Below are 21,379 nucleotides of genomic sequence, written 5' to 3' on the forward strand. Positions count from 1 at the left end.
ACTTAAGTGATGGTCATCAGTTCTTGTTTGGAATGCGTCTTTCAGCAGCTGATCACGCACATGTACGCGCTGCTGTGTCTGAACCACTTCATTACATCACCCGCACCTGCGCGTGAGTTTGTCTCCGATAACGACAGGTAGGGATTTGTATCGTTAGCCACTCGGCTCGGTCACCCGCTTAACCTCAACGCGAACGCATCGCATGCGCGCACTGGGCGCGTTCTGGCTGTAACGTGCACGACACCCGAGCGGTCCGGTGTAAATCACCGCAATGGCAGAGGAGTAGGGGAGGGTGGAGGACACCGGCTACAGCCCTGCCTCCTCCCTGCATGTGAGCACACAGCAGAGTAGACACACGGCAGGCGCGCAGGCAGAGCAGCATCACAGGGCAACAAAGGGACGCATGGTTCATCCAAGGCATCAGATGAATAAATGATTCATTGAGATAAGTTCCGCTCATAGATACACGTTTTACTGCATCTGTCCTGTCCTCACCTCAAAGGTAAGAGCGATTGCACCATCTCAAGGCAGCCATATGTTCTGTACGGTTTCATTGCCTGATTTTAACGTTATTTTGTTCTTATTTACAATAAGCTTTCAGCTAAAGTCCCTAAACAGGCTACTATACTATTGATGTTTTGCTATCACCTGCAGATGCATGTAAATTTCATTGCAATGAACATTGAATTGGAGAGCTACCAGGGAGCATGAAATGGGTGTGACATGTTCACTTCATAATGTGTGTATGAGCAGCAGTAGCAGCATCAGTGCTTGTAGGGGTGTAAGCAGCTAAACTGACAAAGAGCCCAATTCCTCTCATGTATTAAGGAAGTTCAGGTTAAGGAGCTTATTCGAATAATAAGCATTCCCCTTGTGTTATTTAGGGTATAATAGCACTGCACAGTCATGGAGCTGGAGCACTTTGATGAGCGGGACAAGGCTCAGAGATACACCCGGAGGGGCTCAAGAGGGAATGGGCTCCCCAGTCCCACTCACAGTGCTCACTGCAGCCTGTACAGAACCAGGACACTGCAAGCACTGAGCTCAGAAAAGAAGGCCAAGAAGATCCGTTTCTACCGCAATGGGGACCGCTACTTCAAAGGGATTGTGTATGCCATTTCTCAGGAGAGATTTAGGTCCATAGAAGCACTCCTGGCTGACCTCACAAGATCACTGTCAGATAATGTCAACTTGCCACAGGGGGTGCGGACCATATACACCATCGATGGGTCAACAAGGATCACCAGCATGGACCAGCTGGTGGAAGGTGAGTCGTGTTCCTGAATTAATGTCAGTTTTCCCGCAGATTTAGTTTATATGGAGTAATGAAAGTTACAGACTCCATCAAGGTTGACAGCTGATGCAGGTCGACACAAAATGCATGATGTCTGCAGTCCAGAGCAGAAGTAGATGATGTTGCTTTTTGTGTCTTTGCTTGTTTTTGTGCGTAACTAGAAAATCTCTTAATGTGTCTCGACTGTCTGCAGGAGAGAGCTATGTTTGTGCGTCCATAGAGCCCTACAAGAAGGTGGACTACACAAAGAATGTAAATCCCAACTGGTCAGTTGGCGCTAGGACTCTCATGTCCGTCCGTGAACCTTCTTCCCTCGGCAGCGGCAAGAGTGGATACCTAGAAACCAGAGAGAGCAAGGACTTTATCAAGCCCAAACTGGTAACCATTGTCCGCAGTGGAGTAAAGCCCCGCAAGGCCGTACGGATCTTGCTCAACAAGAAGACCGCACACTCCTTTGAGCAAGTCATGACTGACATCACAGATGCCATTAAGCTGGACTCTGGAGTCGTCAAAAGGCTATACACTGTTGACGGCAAGATGGTAGGTGCTATCATCTCAAGTGGTGATTCTGTGAACCTCACTTCTGCTGATTTTTCAGACTTAAGATATGAACAAAAGCAGGTTTCTGAGGTATACTGGAGAACAAACCAAAAAGATCCCAATATACCAGCACAGAACAGGCCTTGGTTAACTGTTACTCAAGCTTGTGAAGATACATTAGCTGTGTGTGTAATGCTGCTGAGCTGTGGTCTTACACTGTTAAGTACACAGCCCATATTAGGTTTTATAGCTGCACACATATATATATATATATAAATGTGACATACTGTATACCTGTCTTTCAGTGCCCTCTTACTCAGAGAGGAAGCCTTAAACGTGTCTTTCCAGGTGCATGCTACAGACACAGTTAGTGGCAAACACTTAAAGTAGCATAAGTTTTTTGATAAACTTCTCAGTGAATATTTGGGTTTGATGTTGTAACTGGTTGTGTTGTGCTTGCAGTTGGTGAAGCTGGTTGCACATTTGTAGCTAACATTGGCTAATCTGCATTTTTGAAAAAAGTGACCTAATTTCCACACATGTAAGAGATGCTAACCCACTCATGTAGCCTATATTCTAGTTTGTTTATTTACAGTATGCCTATATCAAACTAATGACTGCGGGTAAAGCAGCCAGGATAACCTTAAGTGCTCTATACCTGAGAGAGTGCCATTATTTTATGCCTTTTGCTCAACCACCAATACGTTAATTGCTCACTAGAGAGGAAGCCGGAAGGATGCTTTTGTTGGATAGAAGTCAAAGGAGCCTGGCATGACCTCTGCACATCTGTTCATAGCTTGACTGTGTGCAGGATCCAGATACATTTGGATGTGTGGACAGGTATTCTGCCATTTTGTCTTAAATATTCTCTCCACGTTCTGTCTTCCCATTTGTGGTACTGTGTCTCATCTCGTCTCAGCACACTGCACACTGCAGACGTGGCACACATTTGCCATCAACGCACATTGAGTTTATCTAGCACAATGAGGGAAATTGGAGGTTTTAGAGAAACTGGAGCTTTGCCTCTGACATTAGAGGTGGTCTGTTCTGTTCTCCGTTCACGTCTCTGAGAATTGCTTCCTTGCCCGAAGAGAGAGCCCAGTAGGTTCAAAGTCAACTGGGAATATTGGCTAAATGTATTACAAGAAATAGGTTTCTAGGACTCCTTGTCCTTTCCCTCCCAAACAGTAGCACATTGTTGAATGATATTCACTTAGTAAGTTAGCACCAGACAGACAATCTGATCAGTGTTTTAGCACCTAAATAACAAGCTTCTTGCATTCTCCTTTCTTATATTTATATGCATTGTATTGAACTTTCTGGACAGTAGTCATTATTTACAGTATCATACTTTGGTGCCAGTGATAATTCTTGGCTTAAGTCCCTTATTTCACACCACATTGTACCCTTATATATTACGTTAATTAACATTCTGGATATTATCACCATTACAGGGGATGTTGGATCTGCTTGATGAGATGAGGTGGAAGGGCGAGAGGACGTAGAACTGAAACTAAATGCATTCATGAACTCCATCACCTTCACTCCACATTAGTCACCTTATCACAAAATATAATGAGATTTTTTTTTTTTTTTTTCCCTCTGATGGTTTCTATGGTGACATGGTTTCCGGAGCTGGTTGCTAAGGAACAGCCTCTGCGGCAGAGCGGTGCAGTAGTGATGTCAGGACTGTAGGTGTAGTGTGAGAGGGCTCATACTGTAGATGCAGCGCTCGGTCTGTCAGCCTTATTATGCACATGGCGGCACGACGGAGCACATGGCTGAAGAATAATCCCGGGATGGGAGCCGCTCTGTAGTGCTGCGTAGAGGGAACAGTTGGGGGTTTCACACCAACAAACAAATCTGCCTTCACAAATGTTCTGAAGTATTTTAGGAATGCAGACTGTTTCACAAAGCATGAACTGACGTGAAATTGCAGTTTCTTTCTATGGTTCTGCATTTGTCTGTCACACAGTGAAAGATATCGTTGCTTCTTCATGGTTTTAGTGTCATCTATGCCTTCCTAATAATAAACCAGTGTGTTGTGTGCTTGGCAGTGCAGATCTGTGCTCTAGTTTCTGTGCTTTTTGTACCTTTTGCCACGTTGTGGCTCCAGATGGCCAAATAAACCCCCGTGGGCATCAAAGGGCCTGTTTTCATGGGTGTTTAACCTTTGGTAATTGACCTGCTTGTGGTTTTTGGTCCTGAGACGATGGCAGTCTGTGGAAGCAATTAATACTAGCAAGTTTGTTTTAAAAACATGTGCAGATAGTAAAATTTCCAAACGCAGTCACTCAATCTGACTATATATTTACTTAAAATTGTATGTCTGTTCTATTTCTTGCATCAGTCATATTTCTCCCTCTTGATTCCTCTGCTGCAGACTCAATCTGCTGATTTCTGTTTTTGCTCATATTTGAACTTATGATTCATGTTTCTATTAGTGGATCCGCTTAGCAGGTTGCTCTGCTTCATGGCCGTAATCCCTCCATGCTGCTGAGTCACTCTGTAATGGTGTTCTGCTATGAGAGTGAGGCTCAGCTTGGCCACATGGACATGACAAAGTTAATGATCTTAGGCTGCAATTTATAAAACTGGAATGACTGATAACTGATAAAACATTGTTCAAGAAAACATGGCCTGGTGTGATCCTGCTGCTGTGTGTGTGTGTGTGTGTGTGTGTGTGTGTGTGTGTGTGTGTGTGTGTGTGTGTGTGTGATGGAGCAGAGAATGTTTGCATGGCTGAGTATGTCTAAGGAGACTTACCCCACGGCGCTCCAACACCCACTGTAATGGATATGGCTTTGCACCGTAATTGTGTTATGCATACCGCTAACTTCTCTGTGTGTTAGTCAACAGTTCTTGTTGAAATAGATGTCGACACGGCACCCGAGGACGGTTCCTGGCTTGACATCAATGCATGAAAGCGGAGGTTTAATTCTCCATGGTAAAATTAGGCATCAGTAGATTTGATAAACAGCCCATTCATGCTTTAGAGATTAAGTACAGAGTGGAAGCGGTTATGAGATTCATGGGGCTCTATGTGCCAGAGAGCAGAACCTAACTGATGTTTCCAATTCATTCCCTCATGTTGACCTTGACTCTGCCATTTCCTTGGTGGCCCGTGTGCCCACAGTTAATCTGCATTGTTTTCTGCTCATGCCACAGATGTCATTTCTGCGTGATGCATAGTGACTATTTGCCTTTTCTAGAAACCTGATGGAGGCAGTATTCATAACATTCATTAACAATAGGAGGACTAACTACCTTTTGGTACAAGTGTAAGATTGTGAAAAGTGTTTAGTGCTCTTCTTACTGAAATAAATGCTATTTAATGTAAGAAATCATTGTTAAACCTCACCATTTTTAAACCTCTCACTGTGACTAAAGGGGAGAAAGAAGGATGAGGGAGATAGGGAGGCTGTCTGGCTTTCCTCACACCTACTGCTGTGACTTGGCTGTTAAACACAGAACAGCGACTCGCTCATTGTCCCACTGCATTTGGCATCGAGAAGAAATTTTCTCTGTTATCCTCTTTTTGTTCTGATGCTTGAGGTGAAGTTGAAGTTGCTGTTTTACTTAAATTGAAATACTGCAGAAATGTACAGATTGTCAAATGAGTCCTGTGAGCTATGTTTATAGGAAACATAGGGTCTGCGTTATTAAATTTAAGTAATCATTGCAGAGATACACGAATTGTTAAGTCATTTTCTATTTCAATTGACGACAGTCCTATTTCATGATTGTCAGTAGGTGGTTAAACATGACTTCTGAACATGTTGACACACACTGTACAGTGTTTCCCACCAATTAAAGAGACTGTGGCGGCCCTCCACAGTCTCGTTTGGGCCCGCCACAGTCTCGTCCCCACCCCCCCGCTTTCCACCCCCCTCCCCACCTAAAAAATAATAATAATAACCAGATCCGTCAGTCAGCCGATTACACAGCTGTAGCCTACTCTACTCTATAGCCCGCGAGCGAGAGCGCGCGCGTGAACACACACGCACGCACCAACAGGTCGCGTTCATAGACGGTCCTACTGTCTGCTGCATTTGGCGCGATCCGGCGACACCGCATCCATACAGTCGATGATCCATACATGACAGCAGACCGGAACGGCATTTCAAGATTGTGTGACTTTGCTTGGTTTCCGCTTCTGCGTCGCGGCGACGGCGTACCTACGGCGTACACCCTACGCCGTTACTGAGCATTCATAGTTCTGCGTCGAGGGAACGCGTTGCTCCGCAATTCACCGCCAAGCCGCTAGGGGGGTGTTGCTGTGTCTTTGTATGGTTTCGGGGGGCTCTTGCTGCCGCGAAGAGGAATTGTAGAGGTGGTCGTACTTGCGTACCTCCTTGATAATTCTTTCTTCGGCTTGGTCCAGTTTTTCTTGTAGCTCTCACCACAGAAACTTTGAAAATGGCGGTGTTGTTGTGCTGCGACCATAGGGCTGCGACTGAACCGAAAATTACGTTCTGAACGGACCAATCACAGTCCTCGAAGTTCACGTCAATACGCGTCGACGCGACACGTAGTCAGGATTTTTTGGAGGTGCGCGTCAGGCTACGGCGTAGGGTCTGCGTAGGGGTCTGCGTCGACGGCGTAGGTACGGCGTCGCCGCGACGCAGAAGCGTAAACCACTAGCGTAAAACTTCTCTTTTGGGCAGGTATCAAGTTCGATAACGGAGCAGTGTCGGCCATGTTGCTGATCTCATTGCACCAGTCAACTTCTAACATACCAAACAGAGTCTAACTTTCCGCTATCCCTGGTGCTGATTTCCCGGTAGCTAGCTACTTGTCCGCTATTTCTCCCTCTCCCGCTCGCGCTATTTCTCTCTCATCCCTCTGTCGTTTGTGCTCTCTCTCTACCCGTTTATAAAAATTAACATGAAATTAATTATTTAATAAAAGAGGGATCCGACAGCACTGAGTCAGTGACTCTGCCACAGCCTTATCGGTGAAGAGGGGTGAGGTTATGGCTTAAAAGCTGTAGCGGAGCCGGCGGGGGGGCAGAGGGTGCGGCTGCCCCGGGCCCACGGTTATGAGGGGGCCCATTGCAAGGCTGATGCCGAAAAAACAAAAAGGGAAAGTCGGTCTCTTACTGCTGTATTTGTAAAGATATAAGTGTAAAAAAAAAAACGGGGAGAAAACAGTCTGAATCAGAGCGTTTCTGAAGATTAAGAGGACATGCCACCTCTCTTGCACTGTCTGGCGATCTCTCTCTCTCTCTCTCTCTCTCTCTCTCTCTCTCTCTCTCTCTCTCTCGTATGTTCTTAAGGATGATACCAACCTGTTATGTTCATATACAGCAATTTATATTACATTCAGTGGTCTCAAAATGCCCTAAAGAGATACATCAGGCTTGAAAACGTACACACACACCCAACCCCGAGGGTAAGAGACCCTCCCACCACAGTCTCCTAAAATCCTGTGGGAAACACTGCTGTATCATGTTATGCAGCTTTCCGCAGTCTTCTTCATGCCATGACCTGTCCTATATTACTGTGATAAATTTAGTCATATCAGCAAGTAAGCCTTTCTGAAAAATGTTTTGAAATGGTCTCCTTTCTTTCTGCTGCTGAAAGCCAGACATTGTTAGAACTTAAGGGCTAAATATAGAAACTGGACTTTATGATTAGGAAAGCTGGTATTGTGTGGGCGAGTGTAATGGCTTGTATGTGTGTTATTGTGTGCTTGGGTTGTGGGCGTGCCCTTATGAATGCCCTCACAGAGCTGACTTGCACTTATTAAGGCAGCTATTACTCATATCCGTCTTTGCGGCAACTGCAGAATCCTGCAGCAGACCAATGCTGAATCTTTGATTATGTTTGTCTGTTGTGTTACATCCACTCCTCTTTCTACTGGACTGCTGTGTTCTTCTGAGCATGGGGACATACAATAGATTTTGGAAAACAAGTACATTACAGCGAATAATTGACCTCCGATTCCTGAAAATTAATTATTACAGGGTAAAAATTATGCATGGGAAATGACCTAAAACCATTTGACTGGCTGGTGTGTTCAATCTTCCACTTCAAATGGGAGATTCAGCACCCCGGAGAGCTCCACCTGTCCACTGGTAGAGATTTGTTTTAGCACCAGTTTGTGTCTTTGTGTAATCTATGGTCTTTACCATGGCTCAGATTGATGATTTTAATAGCATTCATACCTCCCATTGTGTGTTCTTTCTTCAGGAATGCTTGTGTTGGAGGAAATCACAGACTAAACCCCGGCGATCAATATTTGCACAGGATGCTACAGAACAGCAAGGAGTGTTTGTGCCTGTGTGTGTGTGTGTGTTAGGGGGGATGGTAGGCCTGATGGAGCTGCTGTGTCACTGAGCCAGCAGGCATAAGTAATCAATATAAAGCAGCAGATTCATGACTGCCCTCGTTTTGCTGTTCCATTATAAGTTTGAGGTACTCTTATTTAAAAGTTGCATATAAAAAATAAAGAGCAGCTCTCATGAAATCATTGATCCACATTTGGACCAAGATCTTACGTGAAGCAGTTCATATTTTGTCATTCTTAAGTTGGACACTGTCGTCGCTGATTATGTCTCTGTTAATGGCTTTTAAGCCTAAGTAGTAACTGTCTACCATCTAAATCTGATTCCATCATCCTGTTGTGGAATAATGTCATTTCTGTCCAGACAGATCTATTTATTGCTTATTGTAACTTCAAACTGTCAGCCATTTTTTTTTATTTCTATTAGACCACCGTAAGAGCAAGACTGGGAGGGACAGGGGGTGCCTGAAGCCAGATTTGAACCCACAGTGTCAAGTGACGAAGTGTTCTCTGTTACTCCGGTTTACCAAGCCTGGTGGTGAGACTGTTCTACTGCCTGCACTTTGTACTGTTCGGTGCTCTGGATAGGATCTGACGGCGATCTTAAAGTAGCCGTGTCCCCCTCATCGTCTCAAACTCATCTGAGATTCTGTCTGGTCTCCATGGCAACGGCTGTGTAGCTCCCCTCCCTTTGGGATCTCTCGCTCTTCTGGAGGAGGGGTGGGGGGCAGGGGCCGTCGGGGGGGGGGCGTCTGCAGAGAAAAGGGCCATATTAAGCCACAGTGTGTGAGCAATTTTTATTAGAAATTTTCACGGCTGAATGACCTTTGGCTGTTTGGAGGTACTTTTGCTGCAGGTTACTGATAAACCAATCCCTTTGTTTGGTGGATAATCCAGGATTTCATGATTCTCAATGAAGTCGGAATATCAAAGCTCCATATATTGTATTTTCTTAATTATTGTCTATTTTAAAAAACGTCTTTCAATATAATCTGACATTTGAACCATGGAAACCAGAATACTGGCTCATCATGACTAAGGATAGCATTTAATATAGAGTATGGTTAGAGAGCATTCGGGCTGAGAGATTGTGGTGGCTTTCTCATCTGGCCTTCTTTGCTCTATGTCTCAGTCATGAGCCATCACCCTGATGAAGTCACACAGCATCACTAACCCTCTGACACGAAAACATCCACTGATTGCCCATTTATCATCCATTAATGCAGATTTAATAATTACATTTTTTTGGAGTGGTGTGTGTGCTCCTCTCTCACCTAATGCCTCAGAAACTGTGTGCTTAGGGCCTTGGAAAAAGCTTGGACTGTCTTCATAAATATTCTTAGTGCAAAGAGGTGCTCTTCTGGACGAAATTCTAAGAAAATTCTTGAAATGATGATGTTTCCAAATAATTTCCCCTGAGAGTTAAAACTAGATCCTTGTAAGTATTTACAAAGCGTCTCACCGCTTAAAAGAGCTCTTAAGGTGAAAATTGAATTGAATTTTTACAGCCAGCAAAGGGCAACATAGAAAGATTTAAAAACAATAAAAAAAAGGGATGCAGAATAAAAACTAAAAATCAGCTACATACAGGTACACTTAATGTTTGTGCTCGATCTCATTCCAGATGCGCTCACATCCCACCCAACGCAATAACACTATAAATGAAAATGATCATAACTAAAATACTTGGCCTTGCAGGCTCACAAAAGGGCATTTCATGGCCAAGTTATGTTAACTGATAAAAGATGGCCAAAAATCACGGAAATTGATAAAAAAAAAAAACAAAAAAAAAAACTGAGCCATTTACCCGCATTTAATAAGCCTATTAAATAGATCACGTACAAAGATTACCAGGATGGCGATGTAAAGCAGTAGCCTGAATAGTCCAGTAGGCGTCGCTGCTACGCTGTGTGTTCCATGTATTAGCAATTATGGCTGTTTGGAAGCTAACAGGACACCGTAGTTATAAAGTTTGTTCCATGTGAGTTGCCGTCTTTTCGTCACATCGGTTCCCTATTTCATAAGGTGAGCGCGGTGGCCTACTTCTCCGTAAAATAACGTATTTAAAAACACTCAGTCAGTTAATCTGTTCAGCTAATGTGTTGTGTAAGACGTTGATTTATAATTTGGCGTCGGGTTGAGAAGTGAGCTGTCGTGTTTTGTACGTGGATGTCGGCAGCCATGTTGGCTAGCTTGTTGGCTAGCTAGTTGTGTACCAGTGGAGCGCTCCTAAAGGTTCTAAAATCACTCCAAAGTTCGGACTCCTTGTTAGAAATATTCAGGCTAAGTTAGAAACTCTCTGAATGTGAAAACAACCCCTGCTTTTGAGGGATACTATGTCTAATTTTGACTTTTTGAGGGGTATTGTTGTAACGAGTGGGCTCTGTGTTTTCAATGTAAAGTTTGAAACGAATGATTAACAGTTTTAGTTTTGCACTGTAATATCACAGTGTCTTAATAAATTCACATCACTCAACTTCTTTGTCACTATTATTTCTTAATTTGTTACTGTTGGCCTTAGTTTTACTATGGCATTGATAAGGAAGAGGCAGGAAGATGAGGGATGAATGGATCCCTGAGCTGATGAAGACATTGTCTCGAAGCTGTATGGTGTCATTCAGTTGCTATTATGTTTTTCAGAGTCAATTCCACCTCAAAATTATATTTTTTAATTAGCTTTTTTATTGCATTTATATTGTTTGATTGAGTTGTTTTCTCTTTCCACCCATCCATTACCGTGAAGCACATCATTCAATAACCTTTTTGAGAAGAAGGTCAGGACTGCATCAGCGTCTTCATTTATTTATGACAGTGCATCCTCTGTGATGGGCTTCAGTATTAATGAGAGCAGCAGAGGCAGCAACTGGTTCGTCATCTAGTTTCTCCTAGTAGAAAAGTGAAATAGATAAAAGAGTATGTGGTAACCGTCTCATTTTAACACAAGTTCTGAAGCATCAAAGCCGTCCTTTGGACCTTTAACATCTTACCAAATAGCAATTTATTACAATTTCACTTTTCAGATGTATTTTGTGCGTTTATTTTGTAATACCCCAACTTATTTATGCCTCCACATATCAGATTTGGGCTTAAAGATGCAGTAAATTGCATAAATACCTCCATTTGAGGAATAATATGCTCACTGTGTCTTGATGTGACTGACTCCCTGAATGGTTAAACAAGTTTTAACATTATTTCATATTGAATATTCAAAGACAATGGAGGGCAGTTAACTTTACAACACAAGGGGCGGAAGCAGTTTAATTACCAGCAGATGCCATTGTCACAGACTGTACTGAATAATATCCAACAGGTTTGAAAGAAGCTTTTCTTCTCTTTGTAGTCACCCAGGAGACATTTTCATATGCAACCAGGCTGATACACCATGTGAGAGAACTGTTAATTGCATTATTCATGTGCTGTACACACTGTAGCGTTGGTTTCTCTTTCTGCTTTGGCCATTTTGAATATGCAATCACAGCGTGTCTGCTCAGCTGCAGTCGCACATCATTAATCCAGTCTTGCTTCTTTCATGGTCACACTGAGATGACCTTAATGTTGTTTTTGATCAATAAGGAAGATGTGCTTTATGTACTGACAAGAATTTAATCAAGATTTGGGACGATTTCCCCAAATATAATGACTCATGGTAGGGCAAGGTTAAAAAAGTGATTTGTTGATAAATTATTTTGGTCACAGTGATGTTGCTTTGTGAGTTTTTAATGAACTACCCCGATTCCAAAGAAGTTGGGACGCTGATTAAAATGTAAACACAAACAGAACACAACAACATTTGCAAATGAGCTTTACTGACAGCAGTTTTATGAAGTCTTCTCGACCCATGTAGTAACATCATGTGTGAACCTCGCTCTTCCAGGATGCCCCTTTCATCCCAATCATGACACTTTCACCTGTTACCAATGAACCTGTTTACCTGTGGAACGTTCCAAACAGGTGTTTTTTGGAGCGTTCCACATCTTTCCCAGTCTTTAGTTGCTCCTGTCCCAACGTGTTTGAAGCATGTTGCTGTATCAAATTCAGAATAAACAGATATTTACAAAAATCAATGAAGCTGCAGAGGTCAAGCATCAAATGTATTGTCTCTGTGCTGTTTTAAATTGAGTGTGTAGACCAGCGTCATAAAGGAAATGATCAGATTCTCTTTTATTTATGTTTTGCACATACAGTCCAGACTTTCCTGGATTTGCTTTATCTGCTGTCCGTTATAGGATACACTGTTGAGTGTCCTTTTGATTGTACAAATACGACTTGTCATTATTTTCATATGATAAAATTATTGCGATGTCCAGTTTGACTTGATCATGGGTAGAAGCACAGTATGATTACTAACTGTAATTACAGGTTTAATCAGATCATTTTAATGTATATTTTCAATTCTCTCTTCTTGAACTGATCACCAGCCTTGTGAGGTGGAGTATTTCATGCAGTGTGTTTTTTTAAGGATGTCATCGTTGCCGTGGTAATACACCATCTGAAAACGATATGACTCTCTGAGGTATTTCTGGGGTGTTGCTCACTGCCCTCACACACTGAAATGTTACTCAATCTCTTCTGAGATGCTCCATTAAAGTTTGGAAGAAGCCCAAAACGGATTAGGGAGTGCAGCAACAGACACTGTCAGTGCACTGATTGAAAAATAATACTCACACTTGTATGGCTCTCCTGCCTGTTTTATTTATTTATTTTGCTATTTCAAGACAACATTAGTCTCTTTTGAATTAATATTTGGGAGAGCACACGTTGGATGTCAAACTGTAACTGACAGAAACATCTCCATCTTTAAAAGGTCACCTGCCTGCAGGACTTTTTCGGGGACGATGACATATTCTTCGCCTGCGGCCCGGAGAAGTTCCGTTATCAGGATGACTTCAACTTGGATGAAAATGGTAAGTAATCTGTAAATTAAATGAGGCTTGGATCACTCAGTGGGGAGAGTGGAGGCCTGACACCACCCAGGTTTTGTGTTGTTTGTGGCTCCTCATGCCATCGACTTAAACCTCCTTTGTGGCTCAACTGAACACTGAAGATCCCAAAAGTAGAAGTATTTTTTTACTACTTCTTGCAAGTTTGTATTCATATATCTGATTAGTTTGGCAAACTCTTGCTGAAAGCCGCTTCTCGTTGAAGTGCAGTGATGTTACAACTTAAGCACAGCATAAAGTTGCAGTTGGTGTAGTGAGGACTGAAATACATGTTTGCTTCACGTTGAATACAGATGATACGAAGGACATTGTCCTCATTCATTCACATGACCTTGTTTCATAGCTGTGAAGTGTGTGTGTTTGATGAATGTCTTCACTCTGCAGCGGCAGACGTTCTCATGTCTTTTCTTTCTTTCTCTGCAGAATGCCGGGTGGCAAAGTCTGCATCATATGGCCGCCTCCCCTCTTTGCAGGGTCGCTCTTCCCCAAGAGGTGGTGGGATGTCCCGTAGGAGCAAGTCCCCTTCATCCACTGGTTCAGGTGAGTGTGTGTGTGTGTGTCTGTTATGTCTTGACACAAACAAACAATGGCATCGCTGTTGTTCTCACACTTCACACAGTGTTCTTATAGGATTATATGTGTACATTATGTATAACAAGTACATTTTGGTTTATATGTCGTCATTATGCTGACTGTTGGTTTCTGCTGTACCGACAGCTAATGGCACTGCAGGCAGTCAGCTGTCCACACCTCGATCTGGAAAGTCTCCAAGCCCCTCTCCAACCAGTCCAGCTAGCCTCCGAAGACGACAGGTAATAAAAGATGATGTTCCTATAAGCAAGTTCTTAAAGGTTTATTTTATATGATGGCGCACATTGTAACAGAGAGGCTTTATGAAGAAGTTTAACAATTCTCTTCGTCGATGAAGGATATTTAAAAGTAGAATTAAACAAACACATTGTAGTTTATAGTTAATATTGCCTCGCAAATATTTGTGAGCCCCCTCAAGTTACACATTATTGACTTTACTGTTTGTTTTTGTTGCTCAGTGATGTGTCTGGGATGCTGCCTGTGTTGTTTATATTACTGAGAGATATTAAAAAGATGGCACAGGTGATCACAGGTCTGTGTATGCAGGTGTACAGATGTAAATATCAGCTAATATATGACAAAAAAGCAGCCAAACGTCACGTTCCCTCTGTCAGCACAGGCTGTGTTTGTTCATGTATTATGAGGCTTTTGTGCTATCTTTTCGATGAAACGTCGTTAGCACTGCAGCAGCACGTTTGCGCTGTGATTATCGTAGATCTGGGGAGGGCAAGCAAGTTCTGAGACTGCATGGCTCAGTCAACTCTGAAGCAAAATCCAGCTGCAACTGATACCATCATCAATTAATCATCAGGCTGACTGGGGTTGGTATTGTGGCTGTGGCAGAGGATATTATTTTCTCTCAGTCCCTTTTCCAACCACGTGCCAGTCTTTATTCTGGTGGTAAGGTTAATATAATGTTTCACCACGCTTGATTTATTTCTATCTAATCTCAAACTACATACTGAAGGCTGGCAGAGTGGAACAAATAGGCTTTGTGTAAGCTGACTGTAATCACATTTTTACAAGCTTTGCTTTCTCTGAAGTTTGTGTAAGACAAGTGCATCAGTGTGTCTGGCTTCTCTTTCTCACTCCACGGCTGTCGCTTCTTTCCAGGGCTCTCAGCACAGTGGCTCCTCACTGTCTTTAGCTTCTACTAAGGTTTGCAGCTCCATGGATGAAGGAGATGGGCCTGGCAGCGAAGGTAAGACACAAACAGTGATAAAAGACTGTTTGCAAGTAAGGCTGCTATTTCTCCCTTTACGTTTAAGACCGTCTGTTGTTTTGCTCCACAGCTGAGTCGGTGGATGAGTACCCGTCAATCCCTTCCTCCATAGCTGAGAGGTACAAAGTGGGGAGGGCTTTAGGGGACGGAAACTTTGCTGTGGTCCGAGAGTGTGTGGAGAGATCCACTGGACGAGAATACGCTCTTAAGATCATCAGCAAAGATAAATGCAGGGGAAAGGTGAGTAACACTGTCAAATGAACCTATTTAAAGGGCCAGTGTGTAAGATTTAGGAGCAAAATATGGAAGAAATGTATTACAAGATTCAAATTATGTTGTCATTAGTCATGTTTCTACAGTAGCCCAGAATGGACAAAGCAAGGGTTGAGGCGAGGGTATTCAGTTAGTTGCAGTCTGTAATGTCACCACTAGATTCCACTAAATCCTACAAACTGGTCCTTTAAGCGTTAAACAGTGTTTACATGTTTTCCTTTGGCTGAATGTCTTTTATCACCCAGGAGCACATGATCCAGAGTGAAGTGTCTATCCTTCGGCGTGTGAAACATCCCAACATCGTGCTTTTAATCGAGGAAATGGACACCCACAGTGAGCTCTATCTTGTAATGGAGCTGGTGAAGGTACCGCTAAACAGTTCAAGCTCACATGCTGTAAAAGTTGTATTTAAGGGCTCATTGTGATGTTTTTTCAGCAGTACGTTTTGTTCTGCATTCACTCCAGTGTCATGATTTTACATTAGTCTAAAAAAATGGATAAAGTGTTCATGTCAAATCCCCTTCACAACCCAAATACTTTTTCTCCAGGGGGGCGATCTCTTCGATGCAATCACCTCCTCTAACAAATACACAGAACGAGACGCCAGCTGTATGCTCTTCAATCTGGCAAGCGCCATCAAGTACCTGCACAGTCTCAATATCGTCCACAGAGACATAAAACCAGAAAACCTTCTGGTGAGTATGACACTGCAAAGATTCTGGCAATGAGTGCAGAAAAAGCTTCCCATCTTCAGTCCTCACGGGTTCATGTTCCCTGTTAATCCCCCTGCACGTTCCCTCCAAAGTTTGTACGCACAAGCTTCAAACTACCAACATTAAGGCATGAAACATACATGAATGCAACTGTAACATAATGAAATGAAAATACTGAACAGCTCCACGAGGTTTTTACTGCAGCATCCTTTCACTGTGGTCTGTTAGCACTCAGATTTCAAACACGTCCCCTCTGTGTAGCCTGACCTAGATCTAAAGCAGTCTGATCTATTACTCCATAACTCCAGAATTTAATTTTAGAAGATCATTCATTCACAACTGAAAAAGAAGAGACTGAGTTTAAAACCAGACACTTTCCTGAAATACGAGTTGACGAGTGATGATTTAATCTTAGTTTTACACCACAGAGTGACCATCTGTATGTGCAGTTGCTATATTCTTCACAAATGAATTGGATGCTGTTCTTTTCCTCTACTTTTAAATGCAAATCCCTTTATTTCCCAGCTCCATTTCATCTCTGTTTTATCATCACATGGAGCGATTTGTGATTTCTCACTTTCTCTTATTGTGTGTGTTACACAGGTCTATGAGCACCAAGATGGAAGTAAATCTCTGAAGCTAGGTGACTTTGGCTTGGCTACCGTTGTCAACGGACCCCTGTACAATGTGTGCGGCACGCCCACCTATGTAGCACCAGAGATTGTTGCTGAGACGGGGTGAGTCAGAGCCATCTGAGCCATCTGAGACATGAGCATTCGGGCATTTGCTGTGAAAGAAAGAAGAAAGAATTAGCATAAATCTAATCAAGAAGTGCCGCAGTGATTCTTGTGGACTATTGTATTGTATTTTCCTCTTCAATGACAGGTATGGCCTCAAGGTTGACATTTGGGCAGCTGGTGTCATCACTTACATACTGCTGTGTGGCTTTCCTCCTTTCCGTGGGTATGTGCTCCTTTTTCAGGAGGTTTACTTTGATAAGAGCGATGTTTTGGCCACATCAGTCTGTTTCATTCAATCAAAATGTCGATGGCATGCCGTTTGAGGTTTACGAAATACCTGTTTTTATCTCTACAGCAGTGGTGACGATCAGGAGGCTCTCTTTCAACAGATTTTGAAGGGCCTGCTTGATTTCCCTGCACCATACTGGGACAACGTGTCAGACGGTGCCAAGGTTTGTGTCTCCTCATCAGCCATTGTTACAGTATGAAGCACCAGAATCTGTCAGTGATCTGCTGCTCTGGTGTCTCAGGCTGCATTATTTTACTGGATGCTCATGGCTAACAAGTCTTTCTTTAGGCTCTGATCACGGGGATGCTGCAGGTGGAGGTGGATCAGAGATACACAGCGGTGCAGGTGCTCGATCACGCATGGGTCAATGTGAGTTCACCATTTTGAAGTCAGTCCTTTCACCGGAATCAGCTGTGCACATACAAGCGCTGCTAAGAGGGAATATGCAGCGGGAAACAGCAGGTGGAGTTGCTCAAGGTTTGCTGTTTGTGTTTTCCAGGATGATGGCGTGTCAGAGAACGAGCACCAGCTGCCTGTGGCTGGGAAGATCAAGAAGCACTTCAACACCAGGCCCAAGCCCAACAGCACCACAGCAGGAGTGTCAGTCATTACAGTAAGCGCCGACCTGCAGCCCTCCTCGCACCGACACTGCATGCATGATTGTGCTTTAGCTGCGATGCTTTGGATGTCATTCAAAATTGAAACCACCTGCAATTTTGAACTTTCAACCACAGTGTTCCTCATGCTCCTTCTGCTAAAGTGTGGGAAAGCTTTTTTTTCTATTCATCCTTTGGGTGCCATTAAAATTCCTTTGTTTTAAGTCGAAATGGGCATTGTCTTTTGAAAGACAGCAGATGAATCCATTTTCCATCCCTCTGCTGTCATTTGCAAATTAGCAACTTCCCTGCTTTATTTCCTATATTCAGTTCATCCACATGCTTCTTGCTGCCGGGCCGTCCTGTGTGTGCTCTGGCCTCTCATCCTGACTGTCAGCACTGTCGTTAGAAGGTCTGGACTACAGTAACTAGGTTTGGGTAGATATCATTTCTTGGAATAGTTTTAAAATGGATTTGGAGCTGCATTTGTGCAATTGGCAGAAAGATAAAGAACATATTCTGGAAGTCAGACACTACCTATTTTTCTACTACTTGCTATTGATGGGGGGAGGGAAAGAGTTGCATTCCTCTACATTTTTCACATCTTAGCCATTTTATTTACTTTGCAGGTAAGCCAAGCACTCAGTTGTCAGCTGCCAAATGGAAATATTTCTCTGTCAGTTGTCGGAGTGTCAGCTGACAGAGAAATGACATTTTTCTGCCAGTTTTTTTCCCTCTCATCACAGCAGTTATAGCAGACGTTTAGAGCTGTGCGCCTTAATGCTAATCAGCTCAGTGATGCTTTGAGTTCAAGGTGATCCTCTGAGTTGCGCTCGTCTCTCTCTGCTCAGCTGGACCAGGACTTAACCATCCAGAGGTCAGGGTCTTTGGACCACTACCAGCATCCAGGATTGTACTGGATAAGGTATGACACAGCATAGTGCTAATACGCAGAGCTTCCATGGCAAAGTGCTGGCAGTCTCCATTTTCCATCCCCCAAAGGGTTTGACCCGAAGTGGAGCCCTTTCCATGCCTCGCCCTTACTTACCTCATCAGAGCCATCACTTCATCCCACTAGTGCTGTGGCTGTTTCCTCTCGCCTGGTCGTGCAGTTGCTATTTACTTACTCTGCATTCGAGGGTTCATGTGACGCTCTGAGCAACTGGATTTTGCTTCATGAGTTTTGCATTTGTGTTCCTTTATAAGAAGTGCTGACAGACAAAAAGATTTCACACGCCTGACGCTGGCAGACCTGATGACCTCGTGTTGCTTTTCCTGGTTTAGTTGAGCACTGCACTAGTATGCTGCGTCACAAGATGGAGTTAAGCTTTCGCAGTCACATGACGTTACAGAACAGCAGTGAGGCAAATGCAGCTTTTGAGATACAACTGCATGCTAACATTGGCTCATTTAACATTAACCAAGTGTCTCGCTGGTGGTTGAGTGGACGACACTTCCCATCTCTGTGGTTGTTTTGGAGAAGCTAACGGTAGCTGCTGTGTCACCCTCTCTCAGACCACGGCACTTGATAAAGAGAAGCAAGTTTTCCGACGAAGACGCCACCAGGATGTGAAGCTCACTCCCCACAGTTTCGGTGCCGGTGCGTCCCACGGCGCCAACTTCAGCCTGTCCCCTGCTGAGTTCACCTCTGAGTCTGAGGACCATTCCCCAAGTTCGGCTGACACTGTTCGTTCCCCCATCTCTCCATTCTAACAGCCTTCCTGAGGCCACGGCACCGTCCACCCCTCCGTGGGAAAGTGGGAGAGGGTGAAATGGAAAGACCCACGATTGGGCCCAAGCCTGCTGACTTGGACATTCACAGACTGCATACTTATCTGTACCGATTTTATTTCTCCCAAGCATCATGCTTTTATTCTAATTACGAAAAGCATTGATCAGAACAAGGGGCATGTTAGTCTCTGGATCAACGAATTCACCTTAAGAGCATGCAACAGTTTTTAAATTTCCCTTTTCTGTCAAAAAAACCCACCAAACTGTTAAAAGCCTTATTTCCACACAGCAAGCACTGGTTCATTGTAGTACTCTAGAGCCCTCTACTGGTTCACATAGTATACTGCAGGAAGGATGACCTGCTTCATGAAGCACGTCGGTTTTTATTGGGAATATTAAATAGCATGATATTGTGATATGCTCAGTAGCTATCACTTATCATGCTGATTTAAACAAAAAAAAAAATGCTTGTTGAACAATAACTCATTCAGTATAGCATTAACAGTAACAGTCACCTTTCTGTTGTACTGTATGACATCTAGATTACTGTGCTGTGGTACTTAAGATTCTGGTGCATAAACCTTAGACACACAGTCAGGAGGACTTAAGAAACTGAAAAGATGTGCTGCTATATTGTAACTTAAGCATCATCTGTACCGAACACATTGTTTTGTGTAGGATAAATACACTGGGTAGGTGCTGAGGGCGCTAATGTTTGACTGACAGGTGTCCAGCTCACCTGTGTGCTTGAGGATGATTACAGTGGTTTCGTCATATGTCTGTGAGAGTGGTTGTGATTCAGTGGTGGTTCAGATGAATGTCAGTGATGTGTAGTTGGTAGTAAGTGCATGTTTAAAGCCTTGCCTCGGCACATATGGATTTAAGTGCAATTAGGTGTACTGCCCATTAAGCACAGAGTTTTTAATTCGTCCTCCGAAATGCTGGAATGAGTGAGAATGGATCATTTGCAGGTGTTATTGGCAGCCAACAGACCACTTTTCTCTCTGGGGCAAGCAGCTTATGTGTAACTTGGATTTTTTTTCACAGTGAAATAAGAAAGAAGTTAAATGTTGGTAAACACAACAGTGCTTCCAGTAAAACCCGTTGATTTAAAATATTTGTTCAGCACTTTTGTCACACTTTTGTATTAATCAGACCAAACCTGATGAAGACGTCTGGCTCACTATCCTGTACGTACTGTATGTCCTCAGACCGCTTCATACTCTGGTTCACCAGAGACCAAATACTCATCGATGTCCTCTCTTCCCTTCATCAGAGACTGTAACCTGCATGTGTACTAATATACATCCTAAATCAGTTGTTCTGGTCTTCTACTGTTTGATATACGCCTGTCAGATATGAAATCACTTGTTGTCATTGTACACGCTGTCTTGGTGAACACGGTTCAGTTAAGGCAGACTATAGTCACACCACCGCTGAGTTAAGACTTGTATATACGTATTTTAACAGAAATGTAACACACCACTGATTCTGTTGTAAAAGGGCTTTTAAGTTTTTGATTAGAGGAGCGTGAACCAAAAAGCACAAGGAAAGCAAGTTGTGATTGTGACTTTTTGGGAATGTGTTTGCTTTCGAGACTGTTTTCATCATCTAAAAAAATGTGTAACGTTTATATGCAGTTTGACAACATGGTACTCAGAGACTACAGGAAATGTCAGATGGAGAATGCGAATGCTGTATTATATTCATCCATATTCCATTAATGTAAGGATGTTATAAAACAATCTAAATGAGAACAAAAACTAGTAATACACTTCTTTTCAGTTCATGAGAAAAAAAAAATCTGTTATGGTTAAAAAGCAAACTTCCAACAATGTACTCTGCAAAGAAACCAAACCTGGAAATAAAAGCATTTAATTAAATTTGTGCATCAGCGACTTACCGTGAGTCAGAAGGTAACTGCAAGACAACTTAAAGTGGAGCCATTAAATCTGCAGCAGCAGGTGCAGACAGCAGGGGGCAGTATAATCAAACAGCACAATAATGTCTTGAATAAAATTCCACCTTCAGTTCCTCATTTACAGCATGCATTTACTGAGTTATAGATAGGTGTACTTTATTATAGGATTACATTAATACATGCATGAATGTCAGTGGTCTACACTAGTAAAATCTCAAGAAATACTCCTGATGCTGGTATT

At 43.0% G+C, this 21,379-nt stretch overlaps 1 protein-coding gene across 4 annotated transcripts; it reads left to right on the forward strand.

Annotated features, from left to right (window-relative positions):
* Window positions 1–222: 222 nt before the first annotated feature.
* On the forward strand, window positions 223–21,377 carry LOC143323241 (serine/threonine-protein kinase DCLK1-like). Of its 4 annotated transcripts, XM_076735005.1 has the most exons (17): window positions 271–502; window positions 885–1,267; window positions 1,488–1,834; window positions 12,927–13,026; window positions 13,486–13,602; window positions 13,780–13,874; window positions 14,767–14,854; window positions 14,946–15,115; window positions 15,394–15,513; window positions 15,697–15,843; window positions 16,465–16,598; window positions 16,747–16,824; window positions 16,957–17,053; window positions 17,179–17,259; window positions 17,390–17,503; window positions 18,338–18,411; window positions 19,002–21,090. In XM_076735005.1, exons 2-17 carry the CDS (start codon window positions 907–909, stop codon window positions 19,057–19,059), a joined length of 2,181 nt encoding a protein of 726 aa, XP_076591120.1. In that variant the 5' UTR covers window positions 271–502; window positions 885–906; the 3' UTR covers window positions 19,060–21,090. The 4 variants fall into 4 exon arrangements, with proteins under 4 accessions (XP_076591116.1, XP_076591120.1, XP_076591119.1 ...); XM_076735001.1 differs by lacking the exon at window positions 18,338–18,411 and having other exon boundaries at window positions 223–502; window positions 19,002–21,377; XM_076735004.1 differs by lacking the exon at window positions 19,002–21,090 and having other exon boundaries at window positions 18,338–18,531.
* Window positions 21,378–21,379: the final 2 nt, after the last annotated feature.

This window comes from Chaetodon auriga, chromosome 7 (genome assembly GCF_051107435.1).
Source record: "Chaetodon auriga isolate fChaAug3 chromosome 7, fChaAug3.hap1, whole genome shotgun sequence".
NCBI classification, from domain to species: Eukaryota; Metazoa; Chordata; class Actinopteri; order Chaetodontiformes; family Chaetodontidae; genus Chaetodon; species Chaetodon auriga.

Coding starts and splice junctions, on each gene's coding strand:
- LOC143323241 (XM_076735001.1), top strand. CDS start 907: ATGGAGCTGGAGCACTTTGATGAGCGGGACAAGGCTCAGAGATACACC. Junction 16,825..16,956: donor GGCTTTCCTCCTTTCCGTGG/GTATGTGCTCCT, acceptor TTATCTCTACAG/CAGTGGTGACGATCAGGAGG. Junction 17,504..19,001: donor CAGGAGTGTCAGTCATTACA/GTAAGCGCCGAC, acceptor ACCCTCTCTCAG/ACCACGGCACTTGATAAAGA.